Below are 20,993 nucleotides of genomic sequence, written 5' to 3' on the forward strand. Positions count from 1 at the left end.
ACATTTTATACCCTTTGTGCCGATGCTTATATAAATTCATACAAAATAGTTCTCCAAAAGCGTCATAAGTTTGCTTGATTCAGGTTTGTATCAACAAATTATAGAATGTCAGAAATTTGGCTCAAGAAGGAGTAAAAACCTCTTCACAAGTACCAAATGACAAGACAATAACTCAGAGAGAAACAGGCCTAGTCGCTGCCGCAGCTACAGCTTTGTGTCGGTCGCCACTAGGGAATTCAGAAGCTTAGATTTCAGGGCATCAAGGCAGTGCGGCTGGCAAGAAGGTTTTTGTAGCGGTCCGCACTGAGCACGCCGGCCGGCACTACCATTATTGCGTCCGCCAAGAACCTAATTCAGAGAATATGCCAATTCAGAAAGATTAAGCAATGGTGCGTCCGCCAGTTCATTCTGTTGCGGACCGCAGTGAAAGCTCCCGCGCTCGCGTTTATTCTGTGCCTGTCCGCGGAGCTGGTTTCAGAGAGTCGAAATTTCAAGTTCAAGAGCAGTCATCCGACGATTTGCTCGCCTAGCGCGTGCCGCCTGACTGCGTCCAATGTTGTGCAGTTTTCCAGGCTTAGTATTAAATAGATATTTCTTTTCCATTTTTTGTGGCAGTCGAGTTTGTGTACTGTGAGTTATCTCGCTCAGTGGAGAGACTTTCTTAGCTATTTTGGGCACTTTACTATAAATTCTATCACTGAATCATTTATTATTAGGTAATTAATTTATTATGTTCTTTCTCTTCATCTATTCTCTGATTTTCTCTTCAAGTATTAGTAGCTTTAGACCCATTAGCTAGGGTCGTGATCAAACTCCTAGTATGGTATGATGGGTTGTATGATTTAAGTCTAGATAGTATGGTGTTATTATATTTGGGTCAATTTTATGTTTAATTTATGAATTAGGTGGGTGGCAGAACATTAGTTTGTCTAAGTGGACTTGGGGCTTTCGTTGAGAAAAAGAGACGTAAGTCTCCATAACTTGACCAACAAATGGATGAGACTCAGGAGATTTGATAGTCCCAAATTAGAGATGATAAACCTCTGAAGATAATACTCCACTTCAACCCTAGGTTGCTGACAGAATTATGCCATACCAATTGGTTTTAGGAAGTCAATAGACAAAATCACTCCTTCTCTACCGACGAGTGTAGAGTGGCGTAGTATCGTAAACAACGGTCTAAACATATTCCCCAATTCATGTCAATCGTGCCTTGGATGCAAGCTACCCGTCACCCCATTTGCCACTAGGTGAAAAGTCACTACCCTAGTGCCTTTTATAAGCATTAATACAATTTTATAGCAATTTACTTTAGATTAATCTAGTTGCATTTTCAATTAGTAGGTTTGGATAAAAAAATAGAATCATAAAGAAAATCCCAAAAATAATAGAAGCGATATTGGAACAAATAACGGGCAAATCCAACCTAAATAGTATACTCAACGTCCAATCCAGCTCTCATGTAGATATCGATCCGACAAAAAATCAGGTAAAACTATTCGACCCCCTTCTACATAGTAGTCGTATTGGAACGATCACTTTTTGGCGCCTGTGCGGGAGCTAACGGTTTTGGGCTATCTATTAGCTATTTTGGTCGTTGTCTGCTTCTCTTCCTTCTTGTACTAATTTGTTGTGTGTTCATACTACAGTACCAAAATGGCTTTAAATGCAAATGGCCCTCTTGAAATTGCTTCGTGGAGGAGTGGAGATGACGAGTGCCTCTTACCTCCCGGACCACAACGTAGCCACCAGTCCAATGCTAATGACAATCGTTTCTAGGACCCTCCTCCCCAACCCTCCAAGATCGTCTCCTCGGTGCTCCCGAACAAGCTATGCAATGCTATTGTCCCACCCAGAATCGAGATCGGGCAATTTCAGATTAACCAATGTGATGTTACTTACTTGACAGCATGGGTATTTCCACGGGCGCTGCGGAATCAAAAGTCCTACAACATCTCAACTGTCTTGGAATCATTGTTGGGTAAAGGCAGTACATCCGAGGATGCTCTTAGGTTGAGGCTTTTCCCTTTTTCACTTCGGGGGAAAGCATTGGATTGGCTAGAGAGACTCCCCAACCATTCCATCACAACTTGGGATGAGTTGGCGGACAAATTTATTGCTAAACTTTTCTCACCCGGGCACATGGCGGCACTTCGAGATGAGATATTGGACTTCAAGCAAGAGCCCACGGAACCTTTGCATGAGATTTGGGAGCGGTATAGAACAATGGTGAAGGAATGCCCCAATAATGACATGACGGAGAATATGTTGCAACAAACTTTCTACCGAGGCATTAATACTACAAATCAATGCATCGTCAATCAACTCGTTGGGGTAATTTTATGAAATTGACGTATGATGAAGCTTGTGCCTTTCTTGATGAGATGGCGGATATGTCTTCCGCATGGCAAAGTAGGGCCAATGTTCCTAAAGGTGACCCTACGGTTATTCATTTGCATAAGGAATTACATGACCATGGGCAAGCGATAGCGGAGTTGACAACTACTATGAACCAATTGGCTAAGGCACAGTTGCAACAAGTCCAAAATCCTCGCCAAGTGAATGCCATGGAGGGTGTGAATATGCTTGTTAACAAGAGAAGGCAACGAAGGCAACAAAACCAAGGGAATTCTGAGAAATTTTATGATGATTGTGATGGGTTTCAAAATGATGGCTATGACGAACAAAATGAAGAGGTACAATATGTAAACAACTTTCAAGACCAACGGGGCAACTCTTCCAACCAACAACAGTGGCGACCACAGGGCAATTGGGGCAATCAACAACAAAACAATGGTAATTGGTGGAACAATAATTAAAACAACAACGGGGGCAATTAGAACAACAATCAAGGCAACCAAGGGCATTGGAATGGTAATAACAACAATTGGGGCAACAATAACAATCAAGGCGGATGGAAGAATGGGAACCAAGGAAACCGGGGGCAAGGCTTTCAAAGGCCCCCAATGTATCAACAACCGAACAATCTACCTCCTTTTCCATCCCAGGGCCCTAGTTCTTCTAACAATGAAATGGGTAGAATTGAAATGATGTTCGAACAAATGATGAAAAAGAATGCGGATTCGGATGCCCAATTAGCTTCTCACAATACTTCATTTCGGAATTTGGTGGTGCAAATAGGCCAAATCTCTCAAACATTGAATACTCGCCCGAAGGGTGCTCTACCAAGTGATACGGTAGTGAACCCAAAGGGTGGGAACAACCATGTTATGGCGGTTACAACAAGAAGTGGGAGAGGCGCTGATGTAAATGCCTCGAAACAAAAGCAAGTTGTTGATGATGATGTTGAGTTGCAAGAAGATGCGGTTCCTTTGGTAGTTGAAGATGTGGTTGATGACAATGTGAACAATGAAGTGAGGATTGACATTAATGAAACCGAGGTGGAAACTCAAGAGGCCGTGAACCCGTCTAGGGAGCACGTAATTGACATGCCGGAGCCAGTTGTGCCAAAAGCCAAGGCACCTTTGCCTAGGCCACCTCTCCCCTATCCTTAGAGGCTAGACAAGTAGAAAAGTGAGAATATATTCAAAAAGTTCATTGACATGATGAAGAGGTTATCCATCAATTGCCTTTGGTGGAGGCTTTGGAGCAAATGCCTGGTTAAGCTAATTTCATGAAGGATTTGGTTACAAAGAAAAGATCAATGGACTGTGAAACTATCAAGATTACCCACCAAGTTAGTGCTATAGTACATTCAATGGCCTCGAAATTAGAGGATCCTGGTGCATTCACTATCCCCTGCACTATTGGTAGTGCATACTTTGCCAAAGCTTTATGTGATCTTGGGGAAAGCATCAACTTAATGCCCTTCTCAGTTTTCAAGACTTTGGGTATTGGGCCTCCGAGGCCAACTTCCATGCGATTGCAAATGGCAGACCGGTCTATGAAGCGACCATTAGGTATTGTTGATGATGTGCTCGTCCGGGTGGAAAAATTCATCTTGCTAGCTGATTTTGTGATATTGGATTGTGAGGTAGATTATGAGGTCCCGATCATATTAGGGAGACCTTTCCTTGCTACGGGGAAGGCTCTAGTGGATGTGGAAGCAGGGGAACTCACTTTTAGGGTAGGTAATGAAAATGTAGTATTTCATGTGTGCAAGTCAATGAAGCAGCCCAATTGTACCGAAGTGTGCTCATTTGTGGATCTAGTCACGATTGTGATAATTGATGATACCAGCGCAATGATCAATGTTGAGGACCCTTTGGAGGCCGTATTGTTGAATTTGGATGTCAATGATGATGCGGGCCGAGTGGAGTGCGTGAATGCTTTACATGGAATGGGCTCTTATTCTTATGAGCCTAGGAAACTTTCTTTGGATCTTGAAAATAGAAAGACGCCTCCAACAAAGCCTTCAATCGAGGAACCCCCGGTGTTGGAGTTGAAGCCACTACCTCCACACCTCAGGTATGAATTCTTGGGCTCTAATTCAACTTTACCAGTTATTTTTTCTTCTTGCCTTACTAACATGCAGGTTGAGGCCACTTTGGAGGTGCTTCAAAGGCGAAAAAGGGCAATTGGATGGACTCTGGCCGATATTCGGGGAATAAGCCCCGCATTTTGCATGCACAAGATTATTTTGGAGGATGATGCAAAGCCCTCCTTGGAACATCAAAGGAGGCTCAATGAGGAAATGCAAGAAGTGGTGAAGAAGGAAGTGATCAAGTGGCTAGATGCAGGTGTGGTGTATCCAATCTCCGATAGCTCATGGACTTCGCCGGTGCAATGTGTACCGAAGAAGGGTGGGATGACTGTGGTGACAAATGACAACAATGAACTTATTCCCACTCGGACCGTTACCGGATGGAGGGTATGCATGGACTATCGGAAGCTAAACAAGGTGACCCGCAAGGATCATTTCCCTTTGCCATTTCTTGACCAAATGCTTGATCGCCTTGCGGGGCGTGCCTTTTATTGCTTTTTGGATGGATATTCGGGTTATAATCAAATCTTAATCGCTCCGGAGGACCAAGAGAAGACCACCTTTACTTGTCCATATGGCACCTTTGCTTTCTCTCGGATGTCGTTCCGGTTGTGCAATGCTCCGGCGACATTCCAACGATGCATGATGGCTATTTTCACCGATATGGTGGAAGACATTTTGGAGGTCTTTATAGATGATTTTAGTGTGGTTGGTGATTCCTTTGAAGAGTGTTTGCGAAATTTGGATAGAGTTTTGGCCCGGTGTGAAGACACCAACCTAGTGCTAAATTGGGAAAAATGCCACTTCATGGTTGAAGAGGGCATAGTGTTGGGCAACAAAATTTCAAAGCATGGGATTGAAGTAGACAAAGCCAAGATAGAGGTAATTTCAAGGCTTCCTCCCCCACTTCTGTCAAGGGGGTGAGGAGTTTTCTTGGGCATGCAGGTTTCTACCGGCGATTTATTAAGGACTTCTTGAAGGTAGTGAATCCTCTTTGCAAGTTGCTAGAAAAGGATACAAAGTTTGTGTTTGATGAGAGATGTATGGAAGCTTTTGAACTCCTTAAGCATAAGTTGACCACTACCCCGATCATTACCGCACCCAATTAGAGCTTGCCTTTCGAGCTCATGTGCGACGCAAGTGATGTTGCGGTTGGGAAAGTTTTGGGTCAAAGAGTGAACAAAATGTTTCATCCAGTGTACTATGCGAACAAGACTATGAATGAGGCTCATAGGAACTATACAGTGACTGAGAAGGAATTATTGGCTATTGTGTTCGCCATGGAAAAATTTTGGCCATATCTTATGGGAGCCAAAGTCATAGTGCACACCGATCATGCCGCCCTGAGGTATTTGATGACAAAGAAAGACTCCAAGGCAAGGTTGATGCGATGGGTGTTACTTCTTCAAGAGTTTGATTTAGAAATAGTGGACCGGAAAGGTAGTGAAAACCAAGTGGCAGATCATTTGTCCCGCTTGGACGAGGAAGGTAGGCCGTGTGATGGCCTAGAGATCAATGATACATTTCCCGATGAGCAATTACTTTCTGTGTCAATGTGTGATATGCCATGGTTTGTGGACATTGCTAATTTCCTTGTGGCTGGCATTATCCTGTGTGAGCTCTCTTCTAACCAAAGGAAGAAGCTCAAACAGGATAGTTTGGACTTCTATTGGGACGAGCCATACTTCTTCAAGATTTGCACCGACGGAGTGATCCGGAGGTGTGTACCTGAGGAGGAGCAATTTAGCATTCTAGAGGCTTGTCATTCCTCCCCCTATGGTGGCCATCATGGAGGGGCGAGGACGGCTTCGAAAGTTCTGAGTTGTGGTTTTTATTGGCCAACCTTGTTCAAAGATACAAGTGATCTAGTAAAAAGATGTGATCAATGTCAACGAGCGGGCGGGATTTCCAAGAAAGATGAGATGCCTCTAAATACCATTCTTGAAATTGATATCTTTGATGTGTGGGGTATCGATTTTATGGGCCCTTTTGTAAGCTCGTGTGGAAACACCTACATTCTTGTTGCGGTTGATTATGTCTCAAAATGGGTCGAGGTCGTGGCCTTGCCCAACAATGAAGCTAGGAGTGTGGTGGCATTTCTGAAGAAGAGCATTTTCACAAGGTTTGGTACACCTCGGGCAATTATTAGTGATGGATGATCGCATTTTTGTAATAGAGATTTTGATGCCTTGCTTTCCAAGTATGGTGTCAACCACAAAGTGTTTACGCCTTATCATCCTCAAGCGAGTGGCCAGGTTGAAGTGTCTAACTGGGAGATCAAGAGCATTTTGTCCAAAACCGTGAATTCCAATAGGACCGATTGGTCTAAAAAGTTAGACGATGCTCTATGGGCTTACCAGACCGCGTACAAGACCCTAATTGGTATGTCGCCGTACCGGTTAGTGTTTGGGAAAGCATGTCATTTACCAGTGGAGTTGGAGCATAAGGCCATGTGGGCTTTGAGGAAGCTTAATCTTGAGTGGGATGTTGCGGCCAATCTTCGTGTTGAACAACTCAATGAACTTGATGAATTCTGGTTCCATGCCTACTCTAGTTCGTCCTCGTATAAGGACAAGATGAAGCACCTTCATGATAAATATGCTCGTGGAAAGGAGTTCAAAGTTGGTGATTTGGTTCTCTTGTTCAATTCCAAGTTACGTCTATTTCCGGGAAAGCTTAAATCAAAATGGAGTGGACCGTTTGAAGTTGTGTTGGTGACCCCCTTTGGTGCTCTTGATTTGAAGAACAAAAATGGTGAAGTAAATGGGCACCGTGTCAAACATTATCTTGGGAAGTTTGATGATAGCCACGTGGTGGCTGTTGCTCATTTCAAATGATTGGATGGTAACATGCGTCGTGCCGCGACGTTAAATCAGGCGCTTCTTGGGAGGCAACCCATGTGTTTTTTGTTTTTGTTTACTTTGATTTTCTTTGTAGTATAGGATTGATTTTTGGGCTAACTGGTTGTGAGATGTTACAAGATCGAGTTGATGCAGTGCAGGACATAATTGAAAAATTGCATAGGTCTCTGAAGTTTCCAGTACGGCTGCACTAACATTTTGTGTGGTCCGCACTGTTCAAGGGTGTTAAAAATGCTCTATGAAGTTTGCCACCGCGGCCACAATCCATTTTGCACGGTCCGCGGTGGGCCTCTGCGGCCGCAGTCCATTTTGTGCGGACCGCAGAGGGCTGCCTTCTCAAACTTGTACATACCAGCCCAGTGCGGACCACGGTCCATTTTGTGCGGTCCGCACTGGTAGGTGAGAATGGGCCCCAGGATTTTTTCTATAAATAGTCTTTGAGGGCCTCCTTTTACCCTTTTCGAACCCTTCACTCTCAGACCTAACAAAACACTGTTCATCACGCCTTTGCTTGTAATTAATTGATTGGAACTTCTTGCTTCACTTCATCTCATTATCTGGTACCATAATATTCCCTGTACTTGTTTAATTTTGTTAATTTTTTGTTTTTCTTAGCTTTTAGGTCTTCTTCCTCCACAATTGTTTTAAATTTCCATGCTAGGTTAGTTTAAATCTTAATTCATGTGGACTTAGTTAGTATAATGGACTGAGCAATCATTTAGAGACACTAATTAGGTGAAAAATTGAGCTTAAAAGCAAAATTTTGAAACCCTAGTTTAGTGCCAAATCTGGGCACCCTGTGCAGACCGCAATCAATTCAATGCGGTCCGCGGTGCCACAGTGCGGCCGCAGTTGCTTTTGTGCGGACCGCACTGATGAGATTCAGAGGCTATGTTTTGGAACCCCCCTCCCCCCCCCCCACTTGTGCGGACCGCTGTTATTTTTTTGCGGTCCGCGGAGGTCTCTGTGCGGCCGCACTACCATTTTGTGCGGTCCGCACTGCGCAATTTCTGCAACTGTCTGCAACACTGTGACTCTGTTCTGCAATTTATTTTGCTGCAATAACTTGAACTGCCTTGATTGATACTAACAAATATATTGAATGATGTTTGTAGACAATGGTAAGACAACAAGGAAAAGGCTTAAAACAATCGGGAAAAGGAGAACCCTCCCGGGGAGGGAAGAAGAAGATGATAAAACTCACTCCCCAAGCTCGGGAAAACATAAAAAAGACCACAAAACTAATCAAAGCTGCAGACAGAGCTGCTTCCTATTCCTCAGGGAGTGAGTACTAGCCATCAAGGGAAATTTCTTCAGACTCCGTGCCAGAATATGTTGAAGACTGGCCGAAGAGATTCAGGCTAAGAGATACCCCTCCACCATCACCCACTGCCCAAGCACCAGAGCATGTTCCCACTGAGTCGTCTGAGGGCTCAGCAGCCGGCAGTGGTGATTACTCCACCTCTCCCACAGCTTCATTATCCGGGGAGAGTGCAGACGGAGGAGAGGAGGAGGTACAGGGAGATGAGGAGGTAGCTGAAGTGTGAGCCTCAGGTGGGAGGCATTGCCCGAATTAGAAAGCCCGATGTATGGGAGGATAGGTTTGTGAGCCAGGTGTTATACCACAAGTTTAGGGAGTGGTGGCCGGTGAGAAAGTTGATACCGGAGCAGAGTTTCATTGACAGAGATCTATTACCCCATAACCCTGACGTGCAGAGACAGTTCAGAACTAGAGTGGGTTGGGAACATTTTATGGAGGAGTGTGTAGATGCCAATGAACACGTGGTCAAGGAGTTTTATTGCAATGTATCCCACATCAAAAGGGATCCAAAGTGACCAAGGTTTGTAATAAGACAGTGTTGTTTGATGGGAGATACCTCAACGAATACTTGGGCTTCAATGAGGAGGATGAAACTTTGTACATGGCAAAGTTGGAGATGGGCGAGGAGGTCCGTCCATGGTTAGCTCAGTACCTGGCAATCCCAGGTACCGTTCCTGATTGGTTAACGTCTGGGGTAAAAATATTCCGGAGGACTTTAAACTTCGAGGCGAGGGGATGGGAGACCTTTGTGTGTAGCACGTTGGACCCCACGACACATGACCAGACCCTTCCTCTTCCCCGGGCTATGTTGGTGGCTTCTATCATGGCAGGGTACCCCATCAATGTGGGGAATGTGATGTCGAGGATTATCTCCATCGTGGGTGCGGAGCATGACCGGAACTATCCCTTCCCCAGCACCCTCACTATGTACTTTCGAGATTTGAAGGTGGACAAGAAGCCCTACGACGTCAAGGTCAAGGCGATAGCCCCGTTCTCCTGGTATAACTTGAAGGAGAATGACAACCCCAAGGGCAAGAACTACAAAGCCCCGCTACTGCTTTAACTCGCTAGTCTGAAGAGCCAGTTGTGGTAGTGACTCCTGCTGAGCCCACCTCCACCTCCACAGATATCCCTCCCGGTCCATCCACATCTACAGCCATTCCTGCTGGCCCATCCACCTCAGCAGGCCCGGAGATTCCATCTTCACGGGCCCATCCCATTACTGCCCACCAGCTGAGCCAGACCCTTATGAGTATACACAACTGGATGCAGACTGCCTCATCCAAGTTGTCCACATTGACTACCACGGTAGAGGCTCAGTCAGCTCCCCCAGCCCCACAGGTACCCCAATCGATCGAGGATGCGCTCAAAGAGATACTTGAGAACTAGAAGAAGATCCTCGCCACTCAGGCTGCGCTCTCAAAGGCAGTGGATTCACGTAGCAAGGCTCTCAAGGAGCTTGCTAAGGAGCATAGGAAGTTGCAGAAGACACGGGCCTCCAGGGAGTCCGTGAAGGAGCTGCGGGCAGATGTTGATAGACTGAAGGTAGACCAGCTGCCTTTGGACCTGTTGCTTGATGATCCAGTCCCAGCAGCTCATCCACAGTCGGAGCAGACCCAGAGGCCTCCGAAGAGGAGGAGGACGATCCCTAGAGCAGATGATGCTATCATCTAGTTGGCGGACCCACCTGAGACCTCCTCTAGTCAGCCACAGGATGTACCGGTTCCACAGCCTGTCGAGGTCCAGGCCCAGGTCCCAGTAGCTGAGGAGCAGACCACCGGGAACCAGTCTGAGGTTCCCGAGCGCACAGAGGACCCAGGGACCACCCATGATCCTATGCAGAAAGACACGGCTTAGGGAGTCCTCTATATCATTTTTCTATATCTTTTGGTGCTTATTTAGACTAGTTGGCATTGAGTACAATACCAGCTTTCATTTGAGGGGGTGAGCCCTGCATTTTGGATGACTATATATATTGATACATTTTTATGCTTTATTGATTTTTCATCTTTGGTCTGTATATAATTTGATATTTAGTTACATTTATCGCATTTTCATCTTACTTTGGGTCTGTATATAAAGTTACATTTCATTGTATATATTCATCCCGTCTATTGTCTATTCAAATCGCCTCTTGTATATATTTATTCCATTTTCCGCAAAATTTTTTGTTTTTAGCTTCTTATTTGTGATTCGTAGTTTTTTTGTTTTCAGAGTTTACAATAAGCCTTTGGTTTTCTTAATGCCACGGTTCTTTCTAAAGGTGGAGTGTTGTGTGAACCGGGTGGCTCTTCCCAATGATGGATGGCGTGACAACCTTCTTAAGGGTTTGAGTCCGTTTTTCTTTTTCTTTTTGGTTTTTAGTAGTTAGTAGTTAAGGGTGCCTCAAGCAAAGCTTCACTTGGGCCAAACACATTTGCCTTTGATCTTATGGTCAAAAACAAATTGTTGTGTTTAGAATGGTGAAAGTTGTGACCTTGAGACTCTTGCGTTGGCCGATAATTATCAAGTGGTTTTTCAAGACCATTGTGTGCTCAAATCGTATCTAAGGTCGTTGTGGGCCCCTAACTCTATGTCTTTAGCAATCCCTTAGCTTGTGTGGTGAGAAATTGAATTNTTGCCCCGAATGTTTGTTGAGGCGAAATCCTAGGTGAATTTTGACTTAAGACGTGATTATAGGCTCTCCTTGATCCAAATGATAGTTTGAACAATTCCATAGCCTACCAATGATAAGATCCCTAGTTAACCCATTTGAGCCTTAGACCTTTTTCTTTCAAGAACCATGATACAAGCCTATACCCGTTCTAAAAGATACCCTCTCTTGGCACCTGATCTTTCCTTTAGCACATGGCAAAAGTATAAGTTTGGGGGGAGAGACGAGGATTGCAACAAAGTGGTAAAAAGGCACAAAAATTAAAGAAAAGGAAAGGCAATGAAAAAGAAAGAAAAGCAAAAAGACAAAAAGAATGTTCAATGTGAAAAAGAATAAAAAGGGATTTAAGAAAAGCAATGAATGAAAGGCGTGGAAAGTTGAAAAAGGAGAAAATGTTTGAAATGCATAAGAAAGAGTGACAATGTGTCTCTCTAACCCCTTAGAAAGAAGTGAAATGACTCAAAGAGTCAAGTGAATTGTGCCAAATGAATCAAAAGAAGTGCTTAAGGGAAGATGGAACCCACTTGAACAAAAACATGACCTACCCTGGACCAAAAGCCTTCACAATGACTCCACAAAAGTCCTATATGATCTTGAGTCGAATGAAGCTTACATCAGTGGATACTTACATAAGGGGCAAGCATATGGTACTTATAGCCGGACTTGTGACCTTTCTTTGAGAGAGATGAGTGAATTTCCAATAACCTCGTTTTGTGTGCCAATATTCTAAAGGTGAGGTTTGCTTAGGGAGAGTTGAGGATGTGTGAGTTTGGGTTCCACAATGACCAAAGTAATTGAAAGAGTTCTTTGATGTGTTGAGTCAACTCTTGATGCCTCTTGTGTCGCACTTGATCCATGATTTGTCAAAGGTTAAATGTTGTTAATGACTCATGTGTGTCGAGGGCAATTGTTAGTCCCAATTGATGCTAGTTAAGGCTGCTTTAGGAAAGCTGAAATTTTCTTGGATGTCCCTTAAGGGGTGGGTCTTATTTTGTTTGCTTGAGGACAAGCAAAAGCTTAAGTTTGGGGGAGTTGATAACTAGGGATTTTGACGCATTTTATACTCCATTGTGCCTATGCTTTGATTATAAATTCATACAAAATAGTCCCAAAAGGCTCATAAGTTGTGCTTGATTGCAGGTTTGATCAACAAAGTGACAAGATATCAAAGATCGGCTCAATATATTCATTCCATCGTCTCTCAAACTTAGCAACGTTAATGCTATCAAGGATTAAAGCCTTAAATTTTGCCTTTGCAATCTGAGCATCAACAACTCCGCTTAACTTCGTAGGCAACTTTGCGAATATGTGTCATATACAATATCTATGTACCGTATTTGGCATCAATGCATTGATGGCAGCCTTTATACTATCACATTGGTCAGTCATGATAGCTAATGGATGAACATTGTTTAGAGCCCCAAGCCATGTAGATAGCACCATTTTGTAACCTGTTATATCCTCACTCGACATAAGAGCACATCCCAAAAGTATGGACTGCCTATGCTGATTGACACCAACAAATGAAGCAAATGGCATATTGTATCGATTCACAAGGTATGTGGTATCAAGGCATATTACATCATGGAACTCCTCATATGCAACCTTAGAGTGTGAATGAACCCATACGACATTACAAAGTCGACCAAAACTATCCACATCTACGGAGTAGTAAAATTCCCTATCTTTTTGCTGCATGTCACTGAAGAACTTGAGTAATGATTGTGCATCCTCTTCTTGCAACTAAAGCTTTCTACTCTTCAAAATATAATTTCTACAGTCCTTTGGTGTACATCCAAGATTTTCGGGGCCACCAACAAGTACTTCAGCGACTCTTATATTTTTTGAGGGTCTTAAGCCAGCAATATCTTTGGCTGCAAGAGTTCTCTTAAGGGACTTACTAAGCGATCTGTGTCCAGCCATCAATCGCGATAGTGCTGGCTCCAATTGATGATCATGTTTTTTAACCACCTTTGAAACACGCCATAAACCATTTTCCTCCAAAATTCCATTTATTCTAGCACGACAGTTCCTCCTATTGGTAACATGTTTATTCCTTGGTTTCCTAGACCTATCACAACCATATTGCACAAACCTAACAATATCACCACCTTTTTTGTTCGATGTTCTTTTGACAATGCAAAACCCCGATAATCTTGCATGTTCTTTGTAAAAATCAAACATAACATCCTTACTACTGAACCGCATCCCAGTAATTGGACCAATTACGAGATCTTCTTCATTGAAATCATTAGGCATTTCCCTGTCCTCTCCAACTTCTTCCTCTTCCTCTAAATAATGGCCGTCGTCATCATCATCATCATCAGCAGCAGCAGCAGTAGCAGCAGCAGCCCCATCGTCAATATGATTTTCTCCATCATTGAAGTTGTCGTCTGAATCAATGTTGATCGACTCATTTTCATTCATCAATTGTCGTCCGAATTCAACCCCAATGATGTGTGTAATGCATTCCTTAGTTGCTCCGACCTAGTTTCTAGACTGTTATTCGGGTATAATGACTCCAAACTAGTTTCTCGGTTAGAATTCATGTTTAGGTTAAGAGAAGGGTGGTGGATTATGTGTTTAGTGAAAGATCTCTTTTGATCAAAACTAGATTCTAGGAAGTTATTTGGGTTACAATATAAATGGAAAATAATTATGTTTACATAATAGACTTTTGATCTTCCCATCCGTATAAATTGCATTTTAAAAAAAATACGTAATTGTATTTAAAAATGCTAACTTTATTGTTAATTAATGCTAACTTTACTATTAATTAATGCTAAAAGGTGAATTACTTAATATGTGCAAAAATAATAAAAAATAATACTCCCTCCGGTCCAAAATAAGTGATTTTTTGGATGTTTTCACACAAATTAAGAAATTCACCTTTTAGCATTAATTAGCAATGGAATTGACCATATTAACCTTTAATATCTCACATAAACACTCCTAACACATATTCCAACACCATTTACTTCAAGGACAATGTAGGAAAAAAATAATTAATTCATTCTTGAAATCTGGCAAAATCACTTATTTTGGACCACAAGAAAAGGCCAAAAAATTACTTATTTTGGACCGGAGGGAGTAATCAATTAAAGAGGACCGAAGAGAATATTAAATAGCCCAATTCATGAGGTAATTAGTGCTACAAATTATTTAGGTACAATTAATAATTCATGTCAAGTTTAGGTTTATTTTTAGTAGGGGTGTGCATTCGATTTATCGATTCGATTTTGACCCTTATCGATAATTACTTATCGATTATCGATTTGTACATATGCTTATCGTTATCGTTTCAATAAGATTTCGATTTTTTCGATTTCGATTTATCGATTTTGGGGGCTTATCGATTCGGTTATCAATTACACCAATAAGAAAATTTGCGGGATTCCATGGAAAGTATATCGCTATAAACGCGCCTAACTAATATGGACAAAAAGAAGCTAAAATAAGACGAACACCATTTATAATATAAAAATTGTGTCAACAAGCACATGCAACAAAACTAAAGTAAGGGATCAAATGTATGCCACCAACACTCCAACGGTATAAAAAAACAAAACAAAACAAAACACATCATCACGGCTAATTCTGTTTTCCATTAATTTGAACTTCATTCCCTTGATCTTTAAATATGACCATTCCTTAAATGTGGTAGAGGAAATAATAGGGTAAGGGACTTAGGGTAAAGGAAAGGGTATAGATTAGGGAAAATAATATTGTATAACCGCTTTCAAAATAGTAGCGGAATATATATACATTCTGTATGTTATATTAATCTACACAAATAGGTAATTACTCATTTAACAAGTGTCTACAGTCTAGGGGTGTGCATTCGATTTTGACCCTTATCGATAATTACTTATCGATTATCGATTTGTACATATGCTTATCGTTATCGTTTCAATAAGGTTTCGATTTTTTTGATTTAGATTTCGATAACAAATAATCGATTCGATTTATCGATAAACCGATTGGAATGCACACCCCTAATTTTTAGATATCCTACCTTTATTTTAGTTTGTTTTTATATTTTATTTTTTCTCTCAGTTATACATTGGTTGGGATAGGGGATGGGTTAGCCTCTTTGCGAGAAACTCCCAACTTCCTGAAATCAGACAAATACGTCTCTTCCTATTCCTGTTTCATATTTACTTGTTGCCACCTCGGACAATCAAAATCAATTCTCAAGATTCACTATCAACAGCTCCAACCCTATACCCACAATTTTAAGTCACTCTTTCGATCTATTCTCTGCTCTAAACCCCAAAAAGACAATAACTTTTAGTTCATTGAGAGTGTTGGTTCGAATCAAGAATCTTGGTTATGGTGTTGAATCTTGAATAGTTACATTAAAAAGATACACTTTTTTTATTTATAGAATAAAAAAGTTTCTGAATAAACAACCCATCAATGGCGGGAATAGCAATAGTATTGGATCTACTGAGGAAAAATCCAAGCTTTACTGGTCAAACCCTTAATTCTTATGGCGCTTTCTCAGCCAAAGTTGCTGCCTCAGCTGCTGCTGCTTCTTCTGTGGCTGCCACTTACCCTTTTGCTGCTAGGGCTTTTTTTGGGTATGTCTATATACTCTTCACTCTTTACTATTATATATTCTATGTTTGTTTTTAATAGTAGGGGCTTTATAGGAGTGACATTATCTTAGATTTATAATGTACTTAGTCTTTTATTTGTTTTCGGATAGTGATTTAATGAGTTAAAACCAAATTCTTATGTGTTTGACGTGCTAAGTTGTAATTTTTTGAAGTCAGAGTGGTAATGTGGAGTTTGTTGGTTAATGTGCTCCTTTTTCCTGTGGTTGAATACATGATAGTTAAAGAAATTATGCTAGTTCTGATGACTTTTGGTAATTGCATTCCTTGATCGTATGACTCTATTCATACTTCAATTAGTGGAGGCAACCTTGTTTTGTAGAACTCGTGCTAGTTTTCCTAGTTAGGAGCTTTTGGGTTGTGATTGAATGTGACAAGATCAATTACCTTTGTGTATGACATTTTTTTTAACCAGGAAATCCCATAGGGCTAGTAGGTTCGAACTCGGTGGATATTGGGCCCACCCCTCTATCCTTCTCCGCTTTGCCTAACCCACATAGAACGAGCTGTGCTCTTCCCACTTGACCAAATTAATCCCTGGGTCAATCCTTTGGCGTTTGACATTAAATTTTAAGTTCTCGAAATCAGATTGGATAATGTGAACTCTGGAGTTTGTTGATTGTATGCTCTTTTTCTCAATGACTTAGAATTTGGTTAAAGTGTAATATCTATTATGATATCTGTTTCAAACTTGACTCATTTGTGATGAAATTTATTAGAAATCTGTTACTGTAGTCTTCATTAGAGGGATTTCTCATAAAGCAAACTGTAATTTTCATATTAAATTCCCCAGCATCACTAATTACTCTATAAGATCTGCAACACCAATTGGCAAATATCTTTACTGCTCAGAAGTCTGAGTGGGTTGGTGTAGCTAGCTAGCTGCTTCTTGCCGATTTAAATAATTTAGTTTTCTCATGCTAGAACAGACTACAGCGACACGAGTTGGTTTACTATATTTTTTCCTTATGTTTGTCCATGTCTTCTGTCATAAGAAATAAGTTCGTTCTCTGCCTCTCGACACTAATTTGTTTCTACTATGAGCAAAACCTTGACTGCGTGTTGGTTTGGCAGTAATGGTGCAGCAGGAGTTGCATTTTGCGATGCTGGCACAGGATTTTCTGAAGATTATATTTCTAGCATACCAAGTGAATCGATAATTAACTTTCAGTATGACTCATTAAAGCACAGTACCAAACAATACAACATTGAGTTAAAACCTTTATTCTCAGCATTTATGTGGAGGAATCTTGCACTGACTTCCTTGAGATCTTTCCTACTATTTTATTTACCTCTTCTGGAGCCCCGTGCTAACATGGAGGATGAGGATGATGAGGATTTCCTACAGGATACTGAGGAAGATCGCCGAGTCGATTTGGTGACTCCTTTCAAGAAATCAGTGAAACAGATTGGTCGTGAGGTAACCTTGCAGAACTGCTCCCCGACCCCTCATTTCTCCATGCTATGCTCTTGTCACTTAACCAACTGCCTAATTTTTTCTTCAATATCTTTTGTTGAAAGTGTTAAATGATACATCTCTAGTGATATTTCATTCGTCCAGTATTCACTTTGGTTTGCTTTGGTATTTTTATTTCCATGCTCTGGTCCTAGAACTTGTTGTAGCATGTATTTGCAGTATATAATGGCTAACTTGCTTAATTGAAGTTGCATCGTCTTGATTGGTCAAGAAGATAGGCTGCCACAAGATGGCAGGATAAGTCCTAAGAAATTTTTACTTTCTTGTAATTATAGCGGATTCTTTTATCCCTGCATCTCTGGGAGATGAAAAAAATTCATCCAAAACTGGAGGTGCTTATTTTGTGGGGTCAATTTAAAAGTTTGTACTTGTATCTTGCCTTAAAAATAATAGATTGATAGTTAGAATGACTGAGCAGTAATTTAACGATAATTTATAATGCTTAGGCAAGTTTGGGTGTTGAGGCATCAACTAACTTGTGACGTCTTGATCTATTTCACTTCAGCCTAGAGGTTCACTCAACATCTGTTATAGCTAATAGCTTGTGTTTATTCGACGATCAGATGGTCTAGGTAAAGACTGTAGCAAAAACAAATAGTGGTTGAAAGTGTAAATGTGAACAGTTGAAGGTATTTTGTCTTATTCATCGAGAGCACTTTGTTTTTAGCTTTTTTTCTTATCGGTAAGCAAACGATTTCATTACTATTAAATTGCCAAGCACTAAGATGGTGCTAAGCGTTATGGAACAGCTGTTTCGGATATTACTATGTCTGACTGTTCTTTAAGCTACTGATAAACTCTCAACACTTGTTCACATCATATACATCAGATAAATACATCAGAATGCTAGTTTACATAAAACATTTATGTTCTAAGACATGTATTGATGATGCATTCCCCTCAAAACATTTCTGGTTCCTCGCTCGAGATTGTCCAAAAAACACATGCTGGAATGGTTCTCCAGATTTCTTCAACTCTTTGTTCCTTTTAGAAAGCATCCAGCTTTTTAGTACTCCCTCTGTCCCAATTGATGTGTCACACTTTCCTTTTTAGTCTGTCCCGATAAGAGTGTTATACTTCCTTATTTAGAAATAATTCAACTTTATATTTCCCCGTTTACCCTTGATGAGATGATTTACAGCCACACAAATATCTATGGCTTATTTTGGACCACAAGTTTTAAAAGTCTTCCTTTCTTTGTTAATCTTTGTGCCCGGTCAAACACCGCCACATAAATTGGGACGGGGAGGGAGTAGCTTTTTTTGTATAGTTGATGGCATCATCCAATTTATCCCAGAAGAGATTCCAAATCTGCCCAGTAACTGGGCAATGCAAAAATAATATCCTGCTTTCTTCCTCCTTTTCTACAAAGCTGCATACCTCTCCTTTTCTAGTTGGACTGTGTTTTTATTTAAGTTCAAACTATCAAAAAAGAGTAAGCGATGTTTCACTTTTTGTATGGACACTCCGTACCTTCATGTTTCTCCATGTCGTAAGCACTCTTTTATCTTCAGATAGATTGACTGTTAGCTGCTGACGTAGTAGCCATATTAAATATCATCTCCATCAATTCCAGGAAGCAGAATGTTTTATCACATTATGCATTACATTTGCTTTTATAATGGGTTGACTGGAGAAGGGAGTTTAGTATAGATTTGATTCCTTGTTGAGAATGGAGGAGTTCCTTGTTGAGTAATGGTCCCTTAACTGATTTCTTACATCTTACCTTTTCTTGGAATGATGTGTTTTTTGTATAACTTGCTTCCCATATTAGTAGTTTAAAATGACCTAATTGTTTAGTTTTGTTACTTTTAAACTTACTCTCTAATTATGCTTCAAATCATGCACTAAATATTGTTTGCAATTAACATTATGTATCTTCTGGTCAGACTGCTGTTGTAACTACGAGACGTGTCCTGGAAAGATTAGCTGTTCACTATGTTTCACAGCGCATGGCATGGAAGCTTCTAAAAGGTACTTTCTTTCTTTGTCTGTAAGCTTAAATCTATAGTCCTTGTTCTGATTGACATTGAAAGAAACCTAGCGTTTATCAATTTCTGCAGATGTTCCCAGGTCAGCTGCACGCAAGGCTCAAAGGGGAATGCCAAGTGTGACCTATTTTTGCAGTGTCACAAGAACAACTTGCAGAGGTTTGACATTATATGGCAATACTATTCTTCTCTTCTGGTTCACCTAGACTAGCCACAATTCTTGATTATTCACCTTCCCACTATCTGATCAGGTCATTTTCTGGGAGTTTTGGCATCATGGTTTGTGCAAGTTGGCATTGATATCTGGCAATTTTTCAAATCTAAACAAGATGATGACATGCTTGACAGACCAGAAAAAGCTCAGCTTCTAGGAAGGAAGATTTACATTGCTAGCGTCAGATGTGGTGCATCTCTTGTTTTCGCTTCTATAGGGGCAGGGATAGGAGCAATGATGTTCCGCCCGACAACTGGCCAGTGGATTGGTAAGTTAATAGTATGCTCTTCCGTACCTATAACAAACAGCATCTTTACAATATATCTAGTTAAACAAATCATGTTTTTTCAGGATGCGCAATTGGGGATGTGGCTGGCCCGGTCATAGTAGCTTTTTGCTTTGACAAAGTTCTTCACATAGAACTGTGATGACTCTCTTCCTGGTTATATATCAAGGTCATAATTGATATAGGGTAATGTGGTGGTTGAAGCTTTTTTTTTTTCACTCCTAATTAAGAAGTGCAATTTTGTGCTTTCCTTTTACTTGGTTCCTTTAGCTTTGGAATAATATTTGTCATAGATACAATAACCAATCTATGACATTACGAGTTCTTTTTTTGGATTTAGTTCATGTTTATTTGGTTCATAACATCCTTCTTATGGATAGTTGTTGTTGGTCTGTTGAACCTATTAAATCTGCACCAAGGGATGATATTGAGTAAATGCTCCATGTTGGTGTTGAAGAAATCATTATTTCTCCATTGAACTTGGTAAAGTTCATTTGCAGGAATAGTTTTTTAAAAAAAGTTCTGATTCCTCATTTCTTTTTAGATAGCAAAATTTGCATAATATTGCGTAACTCTGTCCATCAAAGTTTAGGCAGTTGAGAAGAGAACACCTAACGTCTTTTTGTCTCCGTTGGAATTTTGAACTTGAATGTCATGATTTTCATCCACTTCATTAATTGCAAGGTCACACTTGTAGCTGCTTTTCTCCCTTTTTCCTTTCTGCCACAAAACACTGAACCATTTATTATAATCTGTTGTACTGCTCATGTAATTGTTCAGTATCTTTTCCTTTTGCATTTTTTCTTGCTAGTTTCCTGGTCTCATTTTTGCTAATCTTAGCAGTCCTTGGAAGGGGAACCTTGGCGTAACTGGTAAAGTTGTTGCCATGTGACCAGTGTTCAAGCCGTGGAAACAGCCTCTTGCAGAAATGCAGGATAAGGCTGCGTACGATAGGCCCTTGTGATCCGGTCCTTCCCCGGACTCCGCGCATAGCGGGAGCTTAGTACACCGGGCTGCCCTTAGCAGTCCTTGCAAAATTATATGAACTTGGCTGATGCAAGCAATTGGCACAAAGGTAAATAAGAAGTTAAAAGGTTATAGAAGTAAAATTAACCGGGAAAAGCTTA

General features: G+C 41.0%; 1 protein-coding gene across 1 annotated transcript; it reads left to right on the forward strand.

The window, feature by feature from the left end:
- LOC109230694 lies at positions 15,348-20,395 on the forward strand. Its single transcript, XM_019396103.1, has 6 exons — positions 15,348-15,862; positions 16,973-17,318; positions 19,265-19,349; positions 19,439-19,525; positions 19,618-19,848; positions 19,932-20,395. Exons 1-6 carry the CDS (start codon positions 15,699-15,701, stop codon positions 20,006-20,008), a joined length of 990 nt encoding a protein of 329 aa, XP_019251648.1. The 5' UTR covers positions 15,348-15,698; the 3' UTR covers positions 20,009-20,395.

This window comes from Nicotiana attenuata, chromosome 1 (genome assembly GCF_001879085.1).
Source record: "Nicotiana attenuata strain UT chromosome 1, NIATTr2, whole genome shotgun sequence".
Taxonomy (NCBI): Eukaryota; Viridiplantae; Streptophyta; class Magnoliopsida; order Solanales; family Solanaceae; genus Nicotiana; species Nicotiana attenuata.

Excerpts from the sequence above, each read along its gene's own strand:
- LOC109230694 (XM_019396103.1), top strand. The coding sequence starts at position 15,699 with ATGGCGGGAATAGCAATAGTATTGGATCTACTGAGGAAAAATCCAAGC. Across the intron at positions 15,863-16,972 it reads GCTGCTAGGGCTTTTTTTGG|TAATGGTGCAGCAGGAGTTG; the intron begins GTATGTCTATAT and ends TTGGTTTGGCAG. Across the intron at positions 19,526-19,617 it reads CACAAGAACAACTTGCAGAG|GTCATTTTCTGGGAGTTTTG; the intron begins GTTTGACATTAT and ends CTATCTGATCAG.